Genomic DNA, 18,877 nt, shown 5'->3' on the forward strand with positions numbered 1-18,877 from the left:
GGAACGGCTTCGCCGTTCCTCGCCTCTGGGCGGCTTCGTCGCCCAAGGTTTACATTTGTCCCCCCGTAACGTCGGCTCCTCGGAACGGCTTCGCCGTTCCTCGCCTGTGGGCGGCTTTGCCGCCCAAGGGTTATCGGCGCCCTCCCCCCTCGTAAGACACCCATTCGGCTGCACCACGTGTTGGAGCGGATTTGCCGCCCGAGGGTTCTCGGAGGTTTTCCGCGCCTCTGACTCCTCGGAATGGCTCCGTCGTTCCTGGGGCGGGGGCAGCTTCGCCGCCAGGGTTTTCACTCCTCACAGAGCAATGCGTACTACCAGCTATCCCCCATCGTTTAGAAATGCTACCGGGGGATAATGAGGCAGAATCTTGACGCATGCTAGCCGTGATTGTGGCATTTTATCTTATGACGATGTTTTGAAGGCGGTCCGGGGGTTAACAGGTTTTTTTGAGTGTACTGGCAACGGTCACAATCATCGAAATGAATTCCTTAGCGATGAGTCATAGGAGAAGGGAATTACTGCTAAAATATGCGAAAACACCGAAGAACATGCTATTAACAGAAAAAAAAGAATTTTTTCCCCGGTGTTATAGGAAGGCACTTGAAATTTCGAGGGGTTTTCTTGCATAAAAGGTCTTTGTTTACCTACAGTAGAAATTCCAGCGATCTAGCTTTAGGGGAACAATTAGTTTTCCCGTAGTGCTCACATTTATATTACCAATTCTGTGTTCTCCACATAGCGGTGCATAGGCGCTGTAATAAGGCATAACTCGTGTGAATTTCGTAGCCGTACCTTATGGGGAAGTGGTTTAAAAAAATCGCTTTTAGGTGTCCTTGCCCAGGAACCCCTTTTATTATCTACTATTTTGTTAAGAAATGTACATTTAAAAATTTGAAGTTTTACTGCGGGTGTGTAATTGGGGCAGGATAATTGAACATGACGCGTAAATATAGCCGACACAATTCCCATTCGGAAGCAATAAAAACGATACAATTGGGATGAATGGTACACGAAATATACGACTTATTAAGTAATTTTTATTTTTTTGGGGGGGTCGCAGGGGGTAATCGGGGGACATTTTGTGCTTGTCCCGTATAACGCGGCATCGTTTACCTTCGATAAAAATTTCGGCTCTTTAGCTGTAGTGTAAGCATGGTTTTTCGACGGTGTCACCCGTTTAAATTCAATATTCTGCGTTCTCCGGGTAGCGGCACGTAGGGGCACCAGAAAGACGTCAATCACCTGAATTTGGTGTCCGTACCACGTCGGGAAGTGGTAAAAAAAAATTCCGAAAAATTTAAAATCGTGTGTTGAGGGAATGCAAACTTCACGGCGGATGTGTTGTAAGTTACCAAACGTTGTAGGAGTCGCAAATTCAATGAAAATACATAATCGTTAATTACTCGAAGTTTGATTAACATGTGCATATCAAAGGATAGCCAAAAAATTAAGAAAAAAATCTAGTATCTTGCATTAAATTGAATTGGTCCTACGATTATTGCAAATTGGTCAAAATAATTCCCAAAGTGAGCCCATAAGAAAAGCATTGGAAATTTTAAATTGCTAAAAAAAATACTTTTAAACAAAAAATTGCAAAGGCAACCACACCAAAAAATCAACCAAAAAATCTAGTATCTCATAAGTTAAGGACTTATTCCTACAACGATTATAAGTTGGTTTTAAAAAAATCCAAAGATAGGCCCATAAGAAAAGCATTGGAAATTTAAAAAAATTATAAAAAATACTTATAAACAAAATATGGAAAAATGTTTCACATCAAAAAATTGGCCAAAAAATCTAGTTTCCGTCAGTGACATTTCATGTTCCCGTGACATTTTTAAGTAGGCAAAAAATGGAATATGTTTTAGTCCCATAAGGCTCCAATGTTAATTCGGATCGATATATCTCGAAAACCGATCGACTTTTTCGAGTTTTCGGACTTTTCCCCCCGATGAATATTTTTTCTCCACGACCTGTAAAAATTTCGTCTTCCCAGCACGTCCGGAAGTGGTCGGGAATTTGTATACGTGAATCAGTCAGTGAGCTATCTGTCACACATCGGGTTGTATATATTATAGACTCGCCGCGCTGCGCGCGCTAGTTAGGGGGCTACGCCCCCTAAAACCCCCCGCATCCGGCTTCGCCGGCTGCCCCCACCGGACGGCTTCGCCGTCCCGCCCGCGACTCCTCGGAACGGCTTCGCCGTTCCTCGTCTGTGGGCGGCTTCGCCGCCCAAGGGTTATCGGCGCCCTCCCCCCGTAAGCTCTCTGGTGATGGGGCGGCTTCGCCGCCCAAATTAACATATGTCCCCCCGGGACGTCGTCGCCTCGGAACGGCTTCGCCGTTCCTTGCCTCTGGTCGGCTTCGCCGCCCAAGGTTTACTGTGTCCCCCCGAGCCGTCGACTCCTCGGAACGGCTTCGCCGTTCCTCGTCTGTGGGCGGCTTTGCCGCCCAAGGGTTATCGGCGCCTTCCCCCCGTAAGCTTCCTGGTGATGGGGCGGCTTCGCCGCCCAAGGTTTACATGTGTCCCCCCGTGACGTCGACTCCTCGGAACGGCTTCGCCGTTCCTCGTCTGTGGGCGGCTCCGCCGCCCAAGGGTTATCGGCGCCCTCCCCCCGTAAGCTCTCTGGTGATGGGGCGGCTTAGCCGCCCAAATTAACATATGTCCCCCCGGGACGTCGACGCCTCGGAACGGCTTCGCCGGTCCTTGCCTCTGGGCGGCTTCGCCGCCCAAGGTTTACTGTGTCCCCCCGAGCCGTCGACTCCTCGGAACGGCTTCTCCGTTCCTCGTCTGTGGGCGGCTTTGCCGCCCAAGGGTTATCGGCGCCTTCCCCCCGTAAGCTTCCTGGTGATGGGGCGGCTTCGCCGCCCAAGGTTTACATGTGTCCCCCTGGGACGTCGACTCCTCGGAACGGCTTCGCTGTTCCTTGCCTCTGGGCGGCTTCACCGCCCAAGGTTTACATGTGTCCCCCCGTGACGTCGATTCCTCGGAACGGCTTCGCCGTTCCTCGCCTGTGGGCGGCTTTGCCGCCCAAGGGTTACCGGCGCCCTCCCCCCTCGTAAGACACCCATTCGGCTGCACCACGTGTTGGAGCGGATTTTCGCCCGAGGGTTCTTGGAGGTTTTTCGCGCCTCTGACTCCTCGGAATGGCTCCGTCGTTCCTGGGGCGGGGGCAGCTTCGCCGCCAGGGTTTTCACTCCTCACAGAGCAATGCGTACTATCAGCTATCCCATATCGTTTACAAATTCTACCGGGGGATAATGAGGCAGAATCTTGACGCATGCTAGCCGTGATTGTGGCATTTTAGCTTATGACGATGTTTCGAAGGCGGTCCGGGGGTTAACAGGTTTTTTTTGAGTGTACTGACAACGGTCACAATCATCGAAATAAATTCCTTAGCGATGAGTCATAGGAGAAGGGAATTACTGCTAAAATATGCGAAAAAACCGAAGAACACGTTATTTACTGAAAAAAAAAGAATTGTTTCCCCGGTGTTATAGGAAGCCACTTGAAATTTCGAGGGGTTTTCTTGCATAAAAGGTCTTTGTTTGCCTACAGTAGAAATTCCAGCGATCTAGCTTTAGGGGAACAATTGATTTTCCCGTAGTGCTCACATTTATATTACCAATTCTGTGTTCTCCACATAGCGGTGCATAGGCGCTGTAATAAGGCATTACTCGTGTGAATTTCGTAGCCGTACTTTATGGGGAAGTGGTTTAAAAAAATCGCTTTTAGGTGTCCTTGTCCTGGAAGCCCTTTTTTACCTCTACTATTTTGTTAAGAAATGTACATTTAAAAATTTGAAGTTTTATTGCGGGTGTGTAAATGGGGCAGGATAATTTAACATGACGCGTAAATATAGCCGACACAATTCCCAGTCCGAATAAATAAAAACGATACAACTGGGATGAATGGTACACGAAATATACGACTTATTATGTAATTTTTATTTTTTTGGGGGGGTCACAGGGGGTTTTCGGGGGACCTAAAGTGCTTGTTCTGTATAACGCGGCATCGTTTACCTTGGATAAACATTTCGGCTCTGTAGCTGTAGTGCAAGCATGCTTTTTCGACGGTGTCACCCGTTAAAATTAAATATTCTGCGTTCTCCTGGTAGCGGCGCGTAGGGGCACGAGAAAGACGTCAATCACTTGAATTTGGTGTCCGTACCACGTCGGGAAGTGGTAAAAAAAATTCGGAAAAATTTAAAATCGTGTGTTGAGGGAATGCAAACTTCACGGCGGATGTGTTGTAAGTTACCAAACGTTGTAGGAGTCGCAATTTCAATGGAAATACATAATCGTTAATAACTCGAAATTCTTTCGTCCTTTGGATACATGAAGATACCCGAAAAATTGAATAAAAAATCTAGTATCTTGCATTAAATTGAATTGGTCCTTCGATTATTGCAAATCGGTCAAAAAAATTCCCAAAGTGAGCCCATAAGAAAAGCATTGGAAATTTTAAATTGTTAAAAAAAATACTTTTAAACAAAAAATTGCAAAGGCAACCACACCAAAAAATCAACCAAAAAATCTAGTCTCTCACAGGTTAAGGACTTATTCCTACAACGATTATAAGTTGGTTTTAAAAAAATCCAAAGATAGGCCCATAAGAAAAGCATTGGAAATTTAAAAAAATTATAAAAAATACTTATAAACAAAATATGGCAAAATGTTTCACATCAAAAAATCGGCCAAAAAATCTAGTTTCCGTCAGTGACATTTCATGTTCCCGTGACATTTTTAAGTAGGCAAAAAATGGAATATGTTTTAGTCCCATAAGGCTCCAATGTTAATTCGGATCGATATATCTCGAAAACCGAACGACTTTTTCGAGTTTTCGGACTTTTCCCCCCGATGAATATTTTTTCTCCACGACCTGTAAAAATGTCGTCTTCCCAGCACGTCCGGAAGTGGTCGGGAATTTGTATACGTGAATCAGTGAGTGAGCTATCTGTCACACATCGGGTTGTATATAATATAGATAATAATCATTTTCGTTATCCTATACCTTAAATTAAGTCGAAGGGAGCGGAAGTTATGAAATTTTATTAGAAAAACGAATTTTTGGACGCCATTTTGGCTGCAATTTTCTTAAGAAGAAATTGACAACATTACGTTGTTACGTGCCCACGTTCATCAGCTTTCAGGAAATGCATTAGCGATCCGTGTGGCACACACCATTCGCGCGCAGTAAAATAAAAACCGAAAGACGGTATCCGGAAAAAGCCCGATTTCGGCCATTTTGTCGTCCTAGCGGCGACACGTGGCGTAAACTTCCGGTTTTCGGATTTTTCCTCCGAATCATTTCGGGTTCCCCGGACGCGTGCCAAATTTCAGCTCTCCAGCTTTTCTGGAAGTGGTCGGGAATTAGTATACATGAGTGAGTGAGTGGTTACACATGCGATGTTATATATAAGGAGAAGACTCGCCGCGCTGCGCGCGCTAGTTAGGGGGCTACGCCCCCTAAAACCCCCCGCATCCGGCTTCGCCGGCTGCCCCCACCGGACGGCTTCGCCGTCCCGCCCGCGACTCCTCGGAACGGCTTCGCCGTTCCTCGTCTGTGGGCGGCTTCGCCGCCCAAGGGTTATCGGCGCCCTCCCCCCGTAAGCTCTCTGGTGATGGGGCGGCTTCGCCGCCCAAATTAACATATGTCCCCCCGGGACGTCGTCGCCTCGGAACGGCTTCGCCGTTCCTTGCCTCTGGTCGGCTTCGCCGCCCAAGGTTTACTGTGTCCCCCCGAGCCGTCGACTCCTCGGAACGGCTTCGCCGTTCCTCGTCTGTGGGCGGCTTTGCCGCCCAAGGGTTATCGGCGCCTTCCCCCCGTAAGCTTCCTGGTGATGGGGCGGCTTCGCCGCCCAAGGTTTACATGTGTCCCCCCGTGACGTCGACTCCTCGGAACGGCTTCGCCGTTCCTCGTCTGTGGGCGGCTCCGCCGCCCAAGGGTTATCGGCGCCCTCCCCCCGTAAGCTCTCTGGTGATGGGGCGGCTTAGCCGCCCAAATTAACATATGTCCCCCCGGGACGTCGACGCCTCGGAACGGCTTCGCCGGTCCTTGCCTCTGGGCGGCTTCGCCGCCCAAGGTTTACTGTGTCCCCCCGAGCCGTCGACTCCTCGGAACGGCTTCTCCGTTCCTCGTCTGTGGGCGGCTTTGCCGCCCAAGGGTTATCGGCGCCTTCCCCCCGTAAGCTTCCTGGTGATGGGGCGGCTTCGCCGCCCAAGGTTTACATGTGTCCCCCTGGGACGTCGACTCCTCGGAACGGCTTCGCTGTTCCTTGCCTCTGGGCGGCTTCACCGCCCAAGGTTTACATGTGTCCCCCCGTGACGTCGATTCCTCGGAACGGCTTCGCCGTTCCTCGCCTGTGGGCGGCTTTGCCGCCCAAGGGTTACCGGCGCCCTCCCCCCTCGTAAGACACCCATTCGGCTGCACCACGTGTTGGAGCGGATTTTCGCCCGAGGGTTCTTGGAGGTTTTTCGCGCCTCTGACTCCTCGGAATGGCTCCGTCGTTCCTGGGGCGGGGGCAGCTTCGCCGCCAGGGTTTTCACTCCTCACAGAGCAATGCGTACTATCAGCTATCCCATATCGTTTACAAATTCTACCGGGGGATAATGAGGCAGAATCTTGACGCATGCTAGCCGTGATTGTGGCATTTTAGCTTATGACGATGTTTCGAAGGCGGTCCGGGGGTTAACAGGTTTTTTTTGAGTGTACTGACAACGGTCACAATCATCGAAATAAATTCCTTAGCGATGAGTCATAGGAGAAGGGAATTACTGCTAAAATATGCGAAAAAACCGAAGAACACGTTATTTACTGAAAAAAAAAGAATTGTTTCCCCGGTGTTATAGGAAGCCACTTGAAATTTCGAGGGGTTTTCTTGCATAAAAGGTCTTTGTTTGCCTACAGTAGAAATTCCAGCGATCTAGCTTTAGGGGAACAATTGATTTTCCCGTAGTGCTCACATTTATATTACCAATTCTGTGTTCTCCACATAGCGGTGCATAGGCGCTGTAATAAGGCATTACTCGTGTGAATTTCGTAGCCGTACTTTATGGGGAAGTGGTTTAAAAAAATCGCTTTTAGGTGTCCTTGTCCTGGAAGCCCTTTTTTACCTCTACTATTTTGTTAAGAAATGTACATTTAAAAATTTGAAGTTTTATTGCGGGTGTGTAAATGGGGCAGGATAATTTAACATGACGCGTAAATATAGCCGACACAATTCCCAGTCCGAATAAATAAAAACGATACAACTGGGATGAATGGTACACGAAATATACGACTTATTATGTAATTTTTATTTTTTTGGGGGGGTCACAGGGGGTTTTCGGGGGACCTAAAGTGCTTGTTCTGTATAACGCGGCATCGTTTACCTTGGATAAACATTTCGGCTCTGTAGCTGTAGTGCAAGCATGCTTTTTCGACGGTGTCACCCGTTAAAATTAAATATTCTGCGTTCTCCTGGTAGCGGCGCGTAGGGGCACGAGAAAGACGTCAATCACTTGAATTTGGTGTCCGTACCACGTCGGGAAGTGGTAAAAAAAATTCGGAAAAATTTAAAATCGTGTGTTGAGGGAATGCAAACTTCACGGCGGATGTGTTGTAAGTTACCAAACGTTGTAGGAGTCGCAATTTCAATGGAAATACATAATCGTTAATAACTCGAAATTCTTTCGTCCTTTGGATACATGAAGATACCCGAAAAATTGAATAAAAAATCTAGTATCTTGCATTAAATTGAATTGGTCCTTCGATTATTGCAAATCGGTCAAAAAAATTCCCAAAGTGAGCCCATAAGAAAAGCATTGGAAATTTTAAATTGTTAAAAAAAATACTTTTAAACAAAAAATTGCAAAGGCAACCACACCAAAAAATCAACCAAAAAATCTAGTCTCTCACAGGTTAAGGACTTATTCCTACAACGATTATAAGTTGGTTTTAAAAAAATCCAAAGATAGGCCCATAAGAAAAGCATTGGAAATTTAAAAAAATTATAAAAAATACTTATAAACAAAATATGGCAAAATGTTTCACATCAAAAAATCGGCCAAAAAATCTAGTTTCCGTCAGTGACATTTCATGTTCCCGTGACATTTTTAAGTAGGCAAAAAATGGAATATGTTTTAGTCCCATAAGGCTCCAATGTTAATTCGGATCGATATATCTCGAAAACCGAACGACTTTTTCGAGTTTTCGGACTTTTCCCCCCGATGAATATTTTTTCTCCACGACCTGTAAAAATGTCGTCTTCCCAGCACGTCCGGAAGTGGTCGGGAATTTGTATACGTGAATCAGTGAGTGAGCTATCTGTCACACATCGGGTTGTATATAATATAGACTCGCCGCGCTGCGCGCGCTCGTTAGGGGGCTACGCCCCCTAAAACCCCCCGCATCCGGCTTCGCCGGCTGCCCCCACCGGACGGCTTCGCCGTCCACCCCGCGACTTCTCGGAACGGCTCCGCCGTTCCTCGCCCGGGGTCGGCTTCGCCGCCCGGATATCGAGGTAGCCCTGTGACGGAGACCCGCTAGTGCCTCGGAATGGCTTCGCCGTTCATCGTGGAAGGGCGGCTTCGCCGCCCAAGGGTTGCCCGAGTCCCCCCAAGGCGTCGACTCCTGGGAACGGCATCGCCCTTAACGTGATGGGGCGGCTTCGCCGCCCGAGGTTTACTGTGTCCCCCCGAGCCGTCGACTCCTCCTAACGGCTTCGCCGTTCCTCGTCTGTGGGCGGCTTCGCCGCCCATGGGTTATCCGATTCCCCCCGAGGCGTCGACTCCTGGGAACGGCATCGCCCTTCCTTGTGATGGGGCGGCTTCGCCGCCCGAGGTTTACTGTGTCCCCCCGAGCCGTCGACTCCTCGGAACGGCTTCGCCGTTCCTCGTGTATGGGCGGCTTCGCCGCCCAAGGGTAATCGGCGCCCTCCCCCCTTAAGCCTCCTCGTGATGGGGCGGCTTCGCCGCCCAAGGTTTACATGTGTCCCCCCGGGAAGTCGACTCCTCTTTACTTTACTCTGTTTCCCCCCGGGCCATCGACTCCTCGGAACGGCTTCGCCGTTCCTCGCCTGTGGGCGGCTTCGCCGCCCAAGGGTTATCGGCGCCCTTCCCCCGTAAGCTTCCTCGTGATGGGGCGGCTTCGCCGCCCAAGGCTTACCAGTGTCCCCCCGAGACGTCGATTCCTCGGAACGGCTACGCCGTTCCTCGACTGTGGGCGGCTTTGCCGCCCAAGGGGTATCGGCGCCCTCCCCCCTCGTAAGACACCCATTCGGCTGCTCCACGTGTTTTAGCGGAATTGCCGCCCGAGGGTTCTCGGAGGTTTTCCGCGCCTCTGACTCCTCGGAATGGTTCCGTCGTTCCTGGGGCGGGGGCAGCATCGCCGCCAAGGTTTTCACTCCTCACAGAGCAATGCGTACTACCAGCTATCCCCCATCGTTTACAAAGGCTACCGGGGGATAATGTGGCAGAATGTAGACGCATGCTAGCCGTGATTGTGGCATTTTAGCTTATGACGATGTTTTGAAGGTGGTCCGGGGGGTTTCCAGGGTTTTTTTATGAGTGTAGTGACAACGGTCACAATCATCCAAAAAAATTCCTTAGCGATGAGTCATAGGAGAAGGGAATTACTGGTAAAATATGCGGAAACACCGAAGAACATGCTATTTACAGAAAAAAAATAATTTTTTCCCCGGTCTTTTAGGAAGCCACGTGAAATTTCGAGGGGTTTTCTTGCATAAATGGTCTTTGTTTACCTACAATAAAAATTCCAGCGATCTAGCTTTAGGGGAACAATGAATTTTCCCGTATTACTCACATTTATATTACCAATTCTGTGTTCTCCACATAGCGGTGCATAGGCGCTGTAATAAGGCATAACTCGTGTGAATTTAGTAGCCGTACCTTATGGGGAAGTGGTTTAAAAAAATCGCTTTTAGGTGTCCTTGTCCTGGAAGCCATTTTATACCTCTACTATTTTGTTAAGAAATGTACATTTAAAAATTTGAAGTTTTATTGCGGGTGTGTAAATGGGGCAGGATAATTGAACATGACGCGTAAATATAGCCGACACAATTCCCAGTCCGAATAAATAAAAACGATACAACTCGGATGAATGGTACAAGAAATATACCACTTATTAAATAATTTTTATTTTTTTGGGGGGGTCCCAGGGGGTTATCGGGGGACATTTTGTGCTTGTCCCGTATAACGCGGCATCGTTTACCTTAGATAAAAATTTCGGCTCTTTAGCTGTAGTGTAAGCATGGTTTTTCGACGGTGTCACCCGTTTAAATGAAATATTCTGCGTTCTCCGGGTAGCGGTAGGTAGGGTCACGAAAAAGACGTCACTCACGTTAATTTGGTGTCCGTACATCGTCGGGAAGTGGCGAAAAAGAAATTCCGAAAAATTTAAAATCGTGTGTTGAGGGAATGCAAACTTCACGGCGGATGTGTTGTAAGTTACCAAACGTTGTAGGAGTCGCAAATTCAATGAAAATACATAATCGTTAATTACTCGAAGTTCGATTAACATGTGGATATCAAGGGATAGCCAAAAAATTAAGAAAAAAATCTAGTATCTTGCATTAAATTGAATTGGTCCTACGATTATTGCAAATTGGTCAAAAAAATTCCCAAAGTGAGCCCATAAGAAAAGCATTGGAAATTTTAAATTGTTAAAAAAAATACTTTTAAACAAAAAATTGCAAAGGCAACCACACCAAAAAATCAACGAAAAAATCTAGTATCTCATACGTTAAGGACTTATTCCTACAACGATTATAAGTTGGTTTTAAAAAAATCCAAAGATAGGCCCATAAGAAAAGCATTGGAAATTTAAAAAAATTATAAAAAATACTTTCAATCAAAATATGGCAAAACGTTTCACATAAAAAAATCGGCCAAAAAATCTAGTTTCCGTCAGTGAAATTTCACGTTCCCGTTACGTTTGCAAGTAGGCGAAAAATGGAAAAAGTTTTAGTCCCGTAAGGCTCCAATGTTAATTCGGATCGATATATCTCGAAAACCGATCGACTTTTTCGAGTTTTCGGACTTTTCCCCCCGATGAATATTTTTTCTCCACGACCCGTAAAAATTTCGCCTTCCCAGCACGTCCGGAAGTGGTCGGGAATTTGTATACGTGAATCAGTGAGGCAGTGAGCTATCTGTCACACATCGGGTTGTATATAATATAGATAATAATCATTTTCGTTATCCTATACCTTAAATTAAGTCGAAGGGAGCGGAAGTTATGAAATTTTATTAGAAAAACGAATTTTTGGACGCCATTTTGGCTGCAATTTTCTTAAGAAGAAATTGACAACATTACGTTGTTACGTGCCCACGTTCATCAGCTTTCAGGAAATGCATTAGCGATCCGTGTGGCACACACCATTCGCGCGCAGTAAAATAAAAACCGAAAGACGGTATCCGGAAAAAGCCCGATTTCGGCCATTTTGTCGTCCTAGCGGCGACACGTGGCGTAAACTTCCGGTTTTCGGATTTTTCCTCCGAATCATTTCGGGTTCCCCGGACGCGTGCCAAATTTCAGCTCTCCAGCACTTCTGGAAGTGGTCGGGAATTTGTATCCATCAGTCAGTCAGTTACCCCAAGCGCTGTATATAATAGGGATGAGAGTAGATATTTTTAATACTTTGTTCTACTTTTGTCAGGACGGTTATAAAGTTAAGAAGATATTTGCTGTTGATGGAAAAGATGTTGGTTTAGAGGTCTTGTCGATTTATGAACTTGCGTATTGTGAGTCATATTTTTGTGGTGGGCCAGCGCATTCCCACCTCGGATGTATAAAAAGTAGAATTGTCGTTAATTCGTATGATATAAATTATGTTTAAATGTGTTCTATAAGTCGTATGATAGCCGTTGTATTTCACAAATGTCGTGTTGAAAACTCTGTAACAACCTCATCGATTGTTTTGTTCCGGCATAATACAACCATTAAGATACCATAGGCATAAACTTGGTATGTCCGGAATACATACAGGGATAATCTATACGAATATTAGTGTAGATGCAAATGGTGAGATTGTGGTAGGATTCAAGCACTTAGGATACAGTACAAATGAACAAATACGCGTAAAGAGTTACTGAATAGCCAAGACGGCCGTGGAATAGCCCTGCAGATGACAACTAAATGTGTCGTTTCCCACCAGGTAGCTCTGTTATCAACTTGTGCGAATGCATGAACCAAATTAGAACAGGTTCTATTTTCCGTTCACGCGTTCATGCATTTGTACATTTTGGGGTGGTTACACGGTGAATTTTTCCGTTCATTCTCGCGTTCATACATTTAGACATTAACCCGTACGGGTTAATGCACCGTGTAACCAGGCCTTTAACGGTGGTTAAACGGTGGTAAATCGACGTATTTACCACGGTCACTAATTCCCTAGGTAATCCTTCCTGGTGAGCAGATGACTCCAATGACTACTGGGTTTCACAGCGTGGAATTTGTTGTTGAAGATAGTTTTGCCGATATTGCAACCGGTGTCTTCAGATCGAGTCCCCGGATGGGGTTTATTGGTCCACTCTTATGAGGCATATTTGCGCCAATTCCTTCACGCTGGAGGATGATTGGTCGGTCCATTTCTTTCTATGTATGTCCCTTCCACGAGCTGTGGAGAGGGTAGCGGTCCTCTCTGTTCTTGTCGTTCGGCGTCTTGATTATTTCTATGGCTTCTTTGATTGGCCTGGAATAATATCTTTTTTAAAAGATATTATTCCAGGGAAAAAAGGGATAATATAAAGCCGGTTTGAATATTGACTAAACTGTCGTCATCAACAAATCCCACGTGTTGAAACTCATAAGCCATTGGGGCCATCTGCAAATCAACGCTCGGCAAACTACGATTCAACAACCTTCCTAGCAACGTTGCCTCGCAAGCCGCTTCAACAGGCGCGTTGCGAGGGTTGGCAGGAAACTAGCCGTTAACATACGAAAGGAAATGCTTAAACGAAGTTCCGCCTAGAATTTATTAAAGTCCTTTATTATTCGGGGGAAAACTAATCCCCATACCTTTCCGTTTGGCTTGATATTTCTATTAATTTATCGTTTCTGTCGGACCTGGAAATATAGTGGGGTTATAATATGATGCCCTCCATGCCCCTCTTAAATATATTCATTCTCAATTGTCAAAGCAACCTAAGCCTAACGCGAAGCCTTCCAGTATCTAGCGTCTCCCAGCCGAATTCGTTAAACATTGATGTAACGCTTTCTGTGCGCCCGTGGTAATATTTGTTGAATCGCGCAACTTTTCTCTGTATTTTATTAAGTTCACGGATTACGTCTTTCGCGCCGGATCCCATATGCTGGCTGCATATTCAATGTATAGACGGACAGCACGCGAGATTCCTGCAATGGTTCAGGGCCGTCACTCTTATTCTTGCACTCGTCAACGCTCTAACATTTGAAATTATCGAGATACATTGGGGATGGATGCCCCATGCTCCCTTTTAGGTTTATTTTTTCGCATTTTAACTCCATGGTTTTCACGTTTCAACTCTTACACCGCGGTGTCCATCTTCGCTCCGTACACTTTTTTTTAGTCAGTGAGGGCCCTTAGACCACATTGCCTCCTGGGCCCTAGGCTAACCAATCCGATCCCGTTTCGCAAGGATGCTTGTTTCACCAAGCTTCTCTCTTTCAATGATACAACCTGGTTCTGTTAGGTAAGGATATAGTTCACCCCAGTGGCGGTTGGTGGTAATTTATCTAGGGTGTGCACTAGAGCAGATATAGGATGATTCAATTATATTATTACGGAGGCTTCCGCGGTTAGTTGATTGGTGATGGTTTTCCGGGTTTACACCGCGTTGATACGCGGTGTAAACCGGGAAAACCATCACCAATGATTCAATTATATTATGTTAATACTAATCCATGAGCATCATATTTCGCCGTAATAGAGTACATAGCAAGCAAAACATATCACTGGTATATTCTACCTTTAAAATTGCATGAACAGAAATAATATTAGCATGTATGAAAATAATTATTCTAAACACACCTTTACAAGTGACGGTAGTTGAAATTCATTCTCCTTTCCTTACACTCTATGAGGAAGTAGTGTAAAAAACGGCCATACAGACGAATCTGTAGACGGACTAGGATCCTGGGCGCAGGTAGTGTAGGTGGCGGCTACACCACTACACTACTTGCGAGTCACTCACCAAAATATGCGCGTGCGCACTCGCATCGTTTTGAGTCTGCTCCCATCACCCATTTGAACTGTACATAACCCCCGCTTACTTCGTCCCGCCAGAGCACCCTCAAGCGATCGCATAGTCCGAAAATGCGCCCGGCGCGATGCCACGGGATCGCACACTTGTAGAGCGGTGAATTCGAAAAGGAGATAGCTGTAGCGTTCGGAGCTTCATGTTTCTTGCATATGCAGACAGGATTTTTATCCTTCTCGTTGCAAAGGAATAGTTTTCTTTTATAATTCATTCATCTTTGGGTGTGCACTTGCTAACATGCGTATACGCACGCGCCGCCACTGGTTCACCCCAAATAGTGTTCTTGCACGTGGTATCACATTCCCTGTGCCTCCGAACCCGGGATTTGAACGCGAAACCCTCCGATCAGCACCCTTATGCTCTACCTACTCCCCTCCAAACAAGCTCAAATATGTATTATCTTGGGCAATTTTAGACAATGAAAATTTTCGCTTAAAAGTGTATGGACACTTAAAAAATTTTAGGACGAATTTTGTGGCACCACTTTTGCTTCTCAGAGAAATTAAGTTTCCCTTACTCGTTTTGTCTTTGGCTACGCACCGCAGATATTCCGTTTGTGCATGAAGATATATGCGGGCTATGGGAAAGTTCCTTCACCACAGCAAATTTATCTTTTTTAAAATTAATTATTGCAGTTATAATACGCAAGATAGAAACAAAGATGAAAACCGAGGCAAGTGTGCAGTAAATACGTACGAAATAATCATTGAATACAGCATAAATCGTGACTAAATGATAAATTTTCAATAATGAAGTAACTTATCCCATTGAGTGCATATGTCTTCTCGAACAGAAGAAATTTTTTGCCGAAGACAACAAAAGGCGTACGGTGAACAAAATTTCTCTTACAGGCAGAAATGGAGCTACAAAATTTGTCTTAAAACTTAAGAAAGTGCCAGTACATGTCTAACAGGGTAAATTACCTAATTTCCACCACTAGACCGCGTTCAAATTTCGCAGTATGATGAAAATGATAGTTTAAGAGATAAGTGCTTTTACTCAAGCGTCCTATGTTCCTTAGATTTTGAGATATCGATTGAAGGACCTCGGTAACGCCTCGATTTCCGCAGCAAGCGATACGACAGTACCGCAATTTTATGGCAGGATAACCCTTTCCACGTCGTTCCTCTAAGCATAAAATGGAGTAGAAGAGTCTCCGTAAACGTGAATGGGCCTATTAATTAAGGTATTTTTGTATATTTGGCTGCTTAAATGAAGGAGTTTTAACGGTACTTTCTTATTTATATCGTTATTATGTCAAAATATGGCCAATTAGACGCTTGAGCAAAACGCTCATCCATTAAAATACCATTTTCTGTCGCACTACGAAGTTCGAACGCGATATAATGCTGACGCTTGAATACCGTCCCTTGGTGGGGATCTCAAAACGACGGATTAATTTATGAAGACCATAAAACAAATTCCTGTTGAGCAGTAATACGCGAAACCTCTTTAGACTCAGAAACACATTCCCTCAACTTTGCCCAAGTGCTCCACGTTAGTGCGGTGGGCTTCCAAGTGAACTCACCTTGTGCAAAGGATATCCAATTAGCAAAGGATAGGATAAACACTAATGCCATGATTGATAGTGAGACATTGAGTCTCAGCCTGCCCCTTGTCAGGTCCTTCTTGCGGTTCAACATGATGGGCACCGTTCGAACAGTTCGTCTCTGGGTCGTAAGAATGGCGTGATTGGAGTGGTCTCTCTCGCGGCATTATCTGTCTGCACTGCTATCCTTCAGGAGATGGCAATAATGACAGCCAAGTACCTCCTCCACCCACGCTCTCTGTATCAAGTTCCAATATCGCGATTCAGTATCAGTGACGCGGTCCAGCAATGGAAAGGGCGCACGAAGCCCCGCCCTCATATTTACGACCTTACGTTTCCGAACCGTGGAAGATTTTCGCATGTATTTTTTTCACGGATGCGGGGGAGTCCGATTATCAACGGGCTAAGAAACGGGCCAACTTCTCTACCCGAACCTTCGCTCTGCTGTGACCGGATGGAAAGGAAGCATCCACGATTATTACACAAGAGGATCCTCAAGTCGGCCTGTGAATGTGTTGCAACCCACCGCGCATTTAAATGGGGTTGCAAAAGTAGCCACTCGCGTCGCTGACGGACAAAGTGATCCGAGTCTCACGGAGAAATAAGGTATAATTAAGCGCGTTAACCGATATTTATATATGCCTATATGATGATGAGATCTATCAAATGTGTTAGTTCGAAGCAGTTCCTCGTATTTAAAAAACATTATAATGCAAAATATTGGAAAAAATTGGATCGCATTGCACTCATCACCGCGCTGCGGACATTTTTGAAAACCGATTAAAATGCGACCAAAGCGGCAAAAGAAATCAGCCTTCTATGGGAAGGAATAGGGTAGTTTTCTTCACCAAAGAAAACGAAATGCATTGATTGTTATTCGTTACCCACAATTAGGGTTTTCATAATATACTAATTATTTGGTTTTAGAAATCCCAGTTTAAACGAATGGCAATGGTCAATTTTAACCTCATTTAAAAAAGGCCAGATTGGCGCCCATGCGATGCCACTCCACGTGACGTCACAGGGACGTAGTTTCTACACGAGAGGATAAGAGTTTTACATCGTCTGAGATTACAAATGCATGCATGAGTCACAGAGCTCAGGAAAACATCTCTTAATAATCACTTATTAAAATTGTCTACGGTCGGAAAGTTTCCTTCGTTTGATAAGGTAGTAATAATCCATATTTAAGCCAAGCGCTACCTGCTAGCAGGGTACTCTGCTACCTGCGAGCAGCCTGCGTCGTATCAGCGCTCAGAGCCTCGCCTCAAGGTCACCTCACAGGGCGGAGCGGGAACCAGAAATACGTCACACGGAGTTAACCCATCATTCCTACTTAGCCGTCGCGTTTTCGCGCGCTTGAAAATTTTCACTTTTCGTTTAATCGCGAAAAATAGATTTGAAAGACATTCGAAATAAGACATTCGAAAATAAGTCATTCATAAATAAGACATTCGAAAATCTAAGAGCGTGAAGTGCGTACTCCAAGAGTAATAATATTTCGATTTAGGCAATAAAAAAAGAATAGGAACCACCCTATTGGGCCTCCTCTATGAAGTCCCCTCGGAGACATCAATCAAGCTCGCACAGTCTATTTTTCTCAGCTTGTATCGTCTGTTTTATCGATGGAAATTTGTCGTTGCTCTGATAGCAATAATCAGACATTTGAAATTTAGTTCCATTGTGCTTTAATTCTTTAACTGAATCTCCATGTGGAAAATAATTTAAATTTTCTCGATGTATGGCTGAATTTCTTTAACAGCACTGGTTTGATTGCGTGATTCACTGCTAAAATGTAGAGCATAAACATAAAAAAGTTTTTAAAAACACGCTTCCTCCAAAAGGAGTGTTAAATGCATCAAAAAGTAAAAAAATAACGCTTTCTTCGCTCGAAGAATAAAGCGTGAGTTGAGGGCGTACCCAGGATCAAAACTAGGGGGGTCAAGCGATGATTTTTCAAGTTGTAGGTAAGATTTAAGCATGGAAAATGTGAATGAAATCAAAATTTTGATGAAACTGTAACAGCTCTTTATTAGTTTTTAAAATTTATTTGCTTGAAGAAATATTATTTTCCTTAAAAACATTGGCGATTTCTGCTTCTTTGGTCGGGACGCCCATGGCATGAGTGCTGATAAAGTTTATCTATTAAGGTTGTGTGCCAATCCTTACTCACCTATCAGGGGTCCTGATTAGTGTAGTAGCTAGGGTGTTGACCTCCCACCCAGGAGGGCCATAGTTCTAATCCGTGCGGTGGCAGAGATTTTTCAGAGACGGCCCGAGAGATGTTTTGCCGAACGGATAGATATGGGAATTCGTTTTTTTCCCGAACCATAAAGGACTTTAATAAATGCTAGTCCCAACTTCGTTAGAGCTCTTCATTATTTATGTGTGTATAGCTTGTGTCCTAACACCCCCTGCCACACGTCTTTTAGGTGGCTTGCGGGATATTATGTAGATGTAGATGAACTCTGCTTGGGTGCCTTGTGGGGGGCATTTTAAGTGTAGCATTGTGTCGGATGGGACGTGTAGCCGTGGCCGCCCTGGCACCTTTCGTTAAGAGCAGGCTTATGCTGTCATCGGCTTTCTCTCCTGCTTACCATCCCTTATGTCGAAAATGATTTTGGCTGTCGGTCACCTCCTCCAAAGATTAACCTTACTCACCTAACAGGCTCTTCTACACGCACGTGTAATTGACCTAATCAGCATCTACGCTTCAAACTACGAGTGAAAAAGTGAATTATGTACTTTTCAATGCTTTACATATTACTGTTTTTGGAGAAGGGGTGTTTTTTTAAACCATGTATCATTTTATTTTCCTTTTCATATAACTCGTTTGAAAATTACGTTATCTCCATGGTTCTTAACAATGGAGATTCAAGACAGAGAAACGGGTCTGCTGGCAATAGGAATGTGAATGAAATAAGGTGATATCCAGAGATATTAAGATAAAATGAAACCTGTAAATATAAAATTAATGATTTATGCGACAATGTTCGAAAGAATTCTGACGTATGGAATGGCAGTTTGGAGAATAGCGTTAGACACTTACATTCTAAAATTGTAAAACAAATGAAACTCTTAATTAAT

General features: G+C 45.0%; 1 protein-coding gene across 1 annotated transcript in view; it reads right to left on the minus strand.

Annotated features, from left to right (window-relative positions):
* Positions 1–15,975, minus strand: part of LOC124168418 (mucin-2-like) — a 65,014-nt gene extending 49,039 nt beyond the window's left edge. Inside the window, exon 1 of the mRNA XM_046546639.1 lies at positions 15,770–15,975. Within this exon, the coding sequence (XP_046402595.1) occupies positions 15,770–15,884 (115 nt within the window). The 5' untranslated portion in view covers positions 15,885–15,975. The remainder of the gene's footprint in view (positions 1–15,769) is intronic.
* Between the last annotated feature and the right edge of the window lie 2,902 nt (positions 15,976–18,877).

This window comes from Ischnura elegans, chromosome 11, assembly GCF_921293095.1.
Source record: "Ischnura elegans chromosome 11, ioIscEleg1.1, whole genome shotgun sequence".
NCBI classification, from domain to species: Eukaryota; Metazoa; Arthropoda; class Insecta; order Odonata; family Coenagrionidae; genus Ischnura; species Ischnura elegans.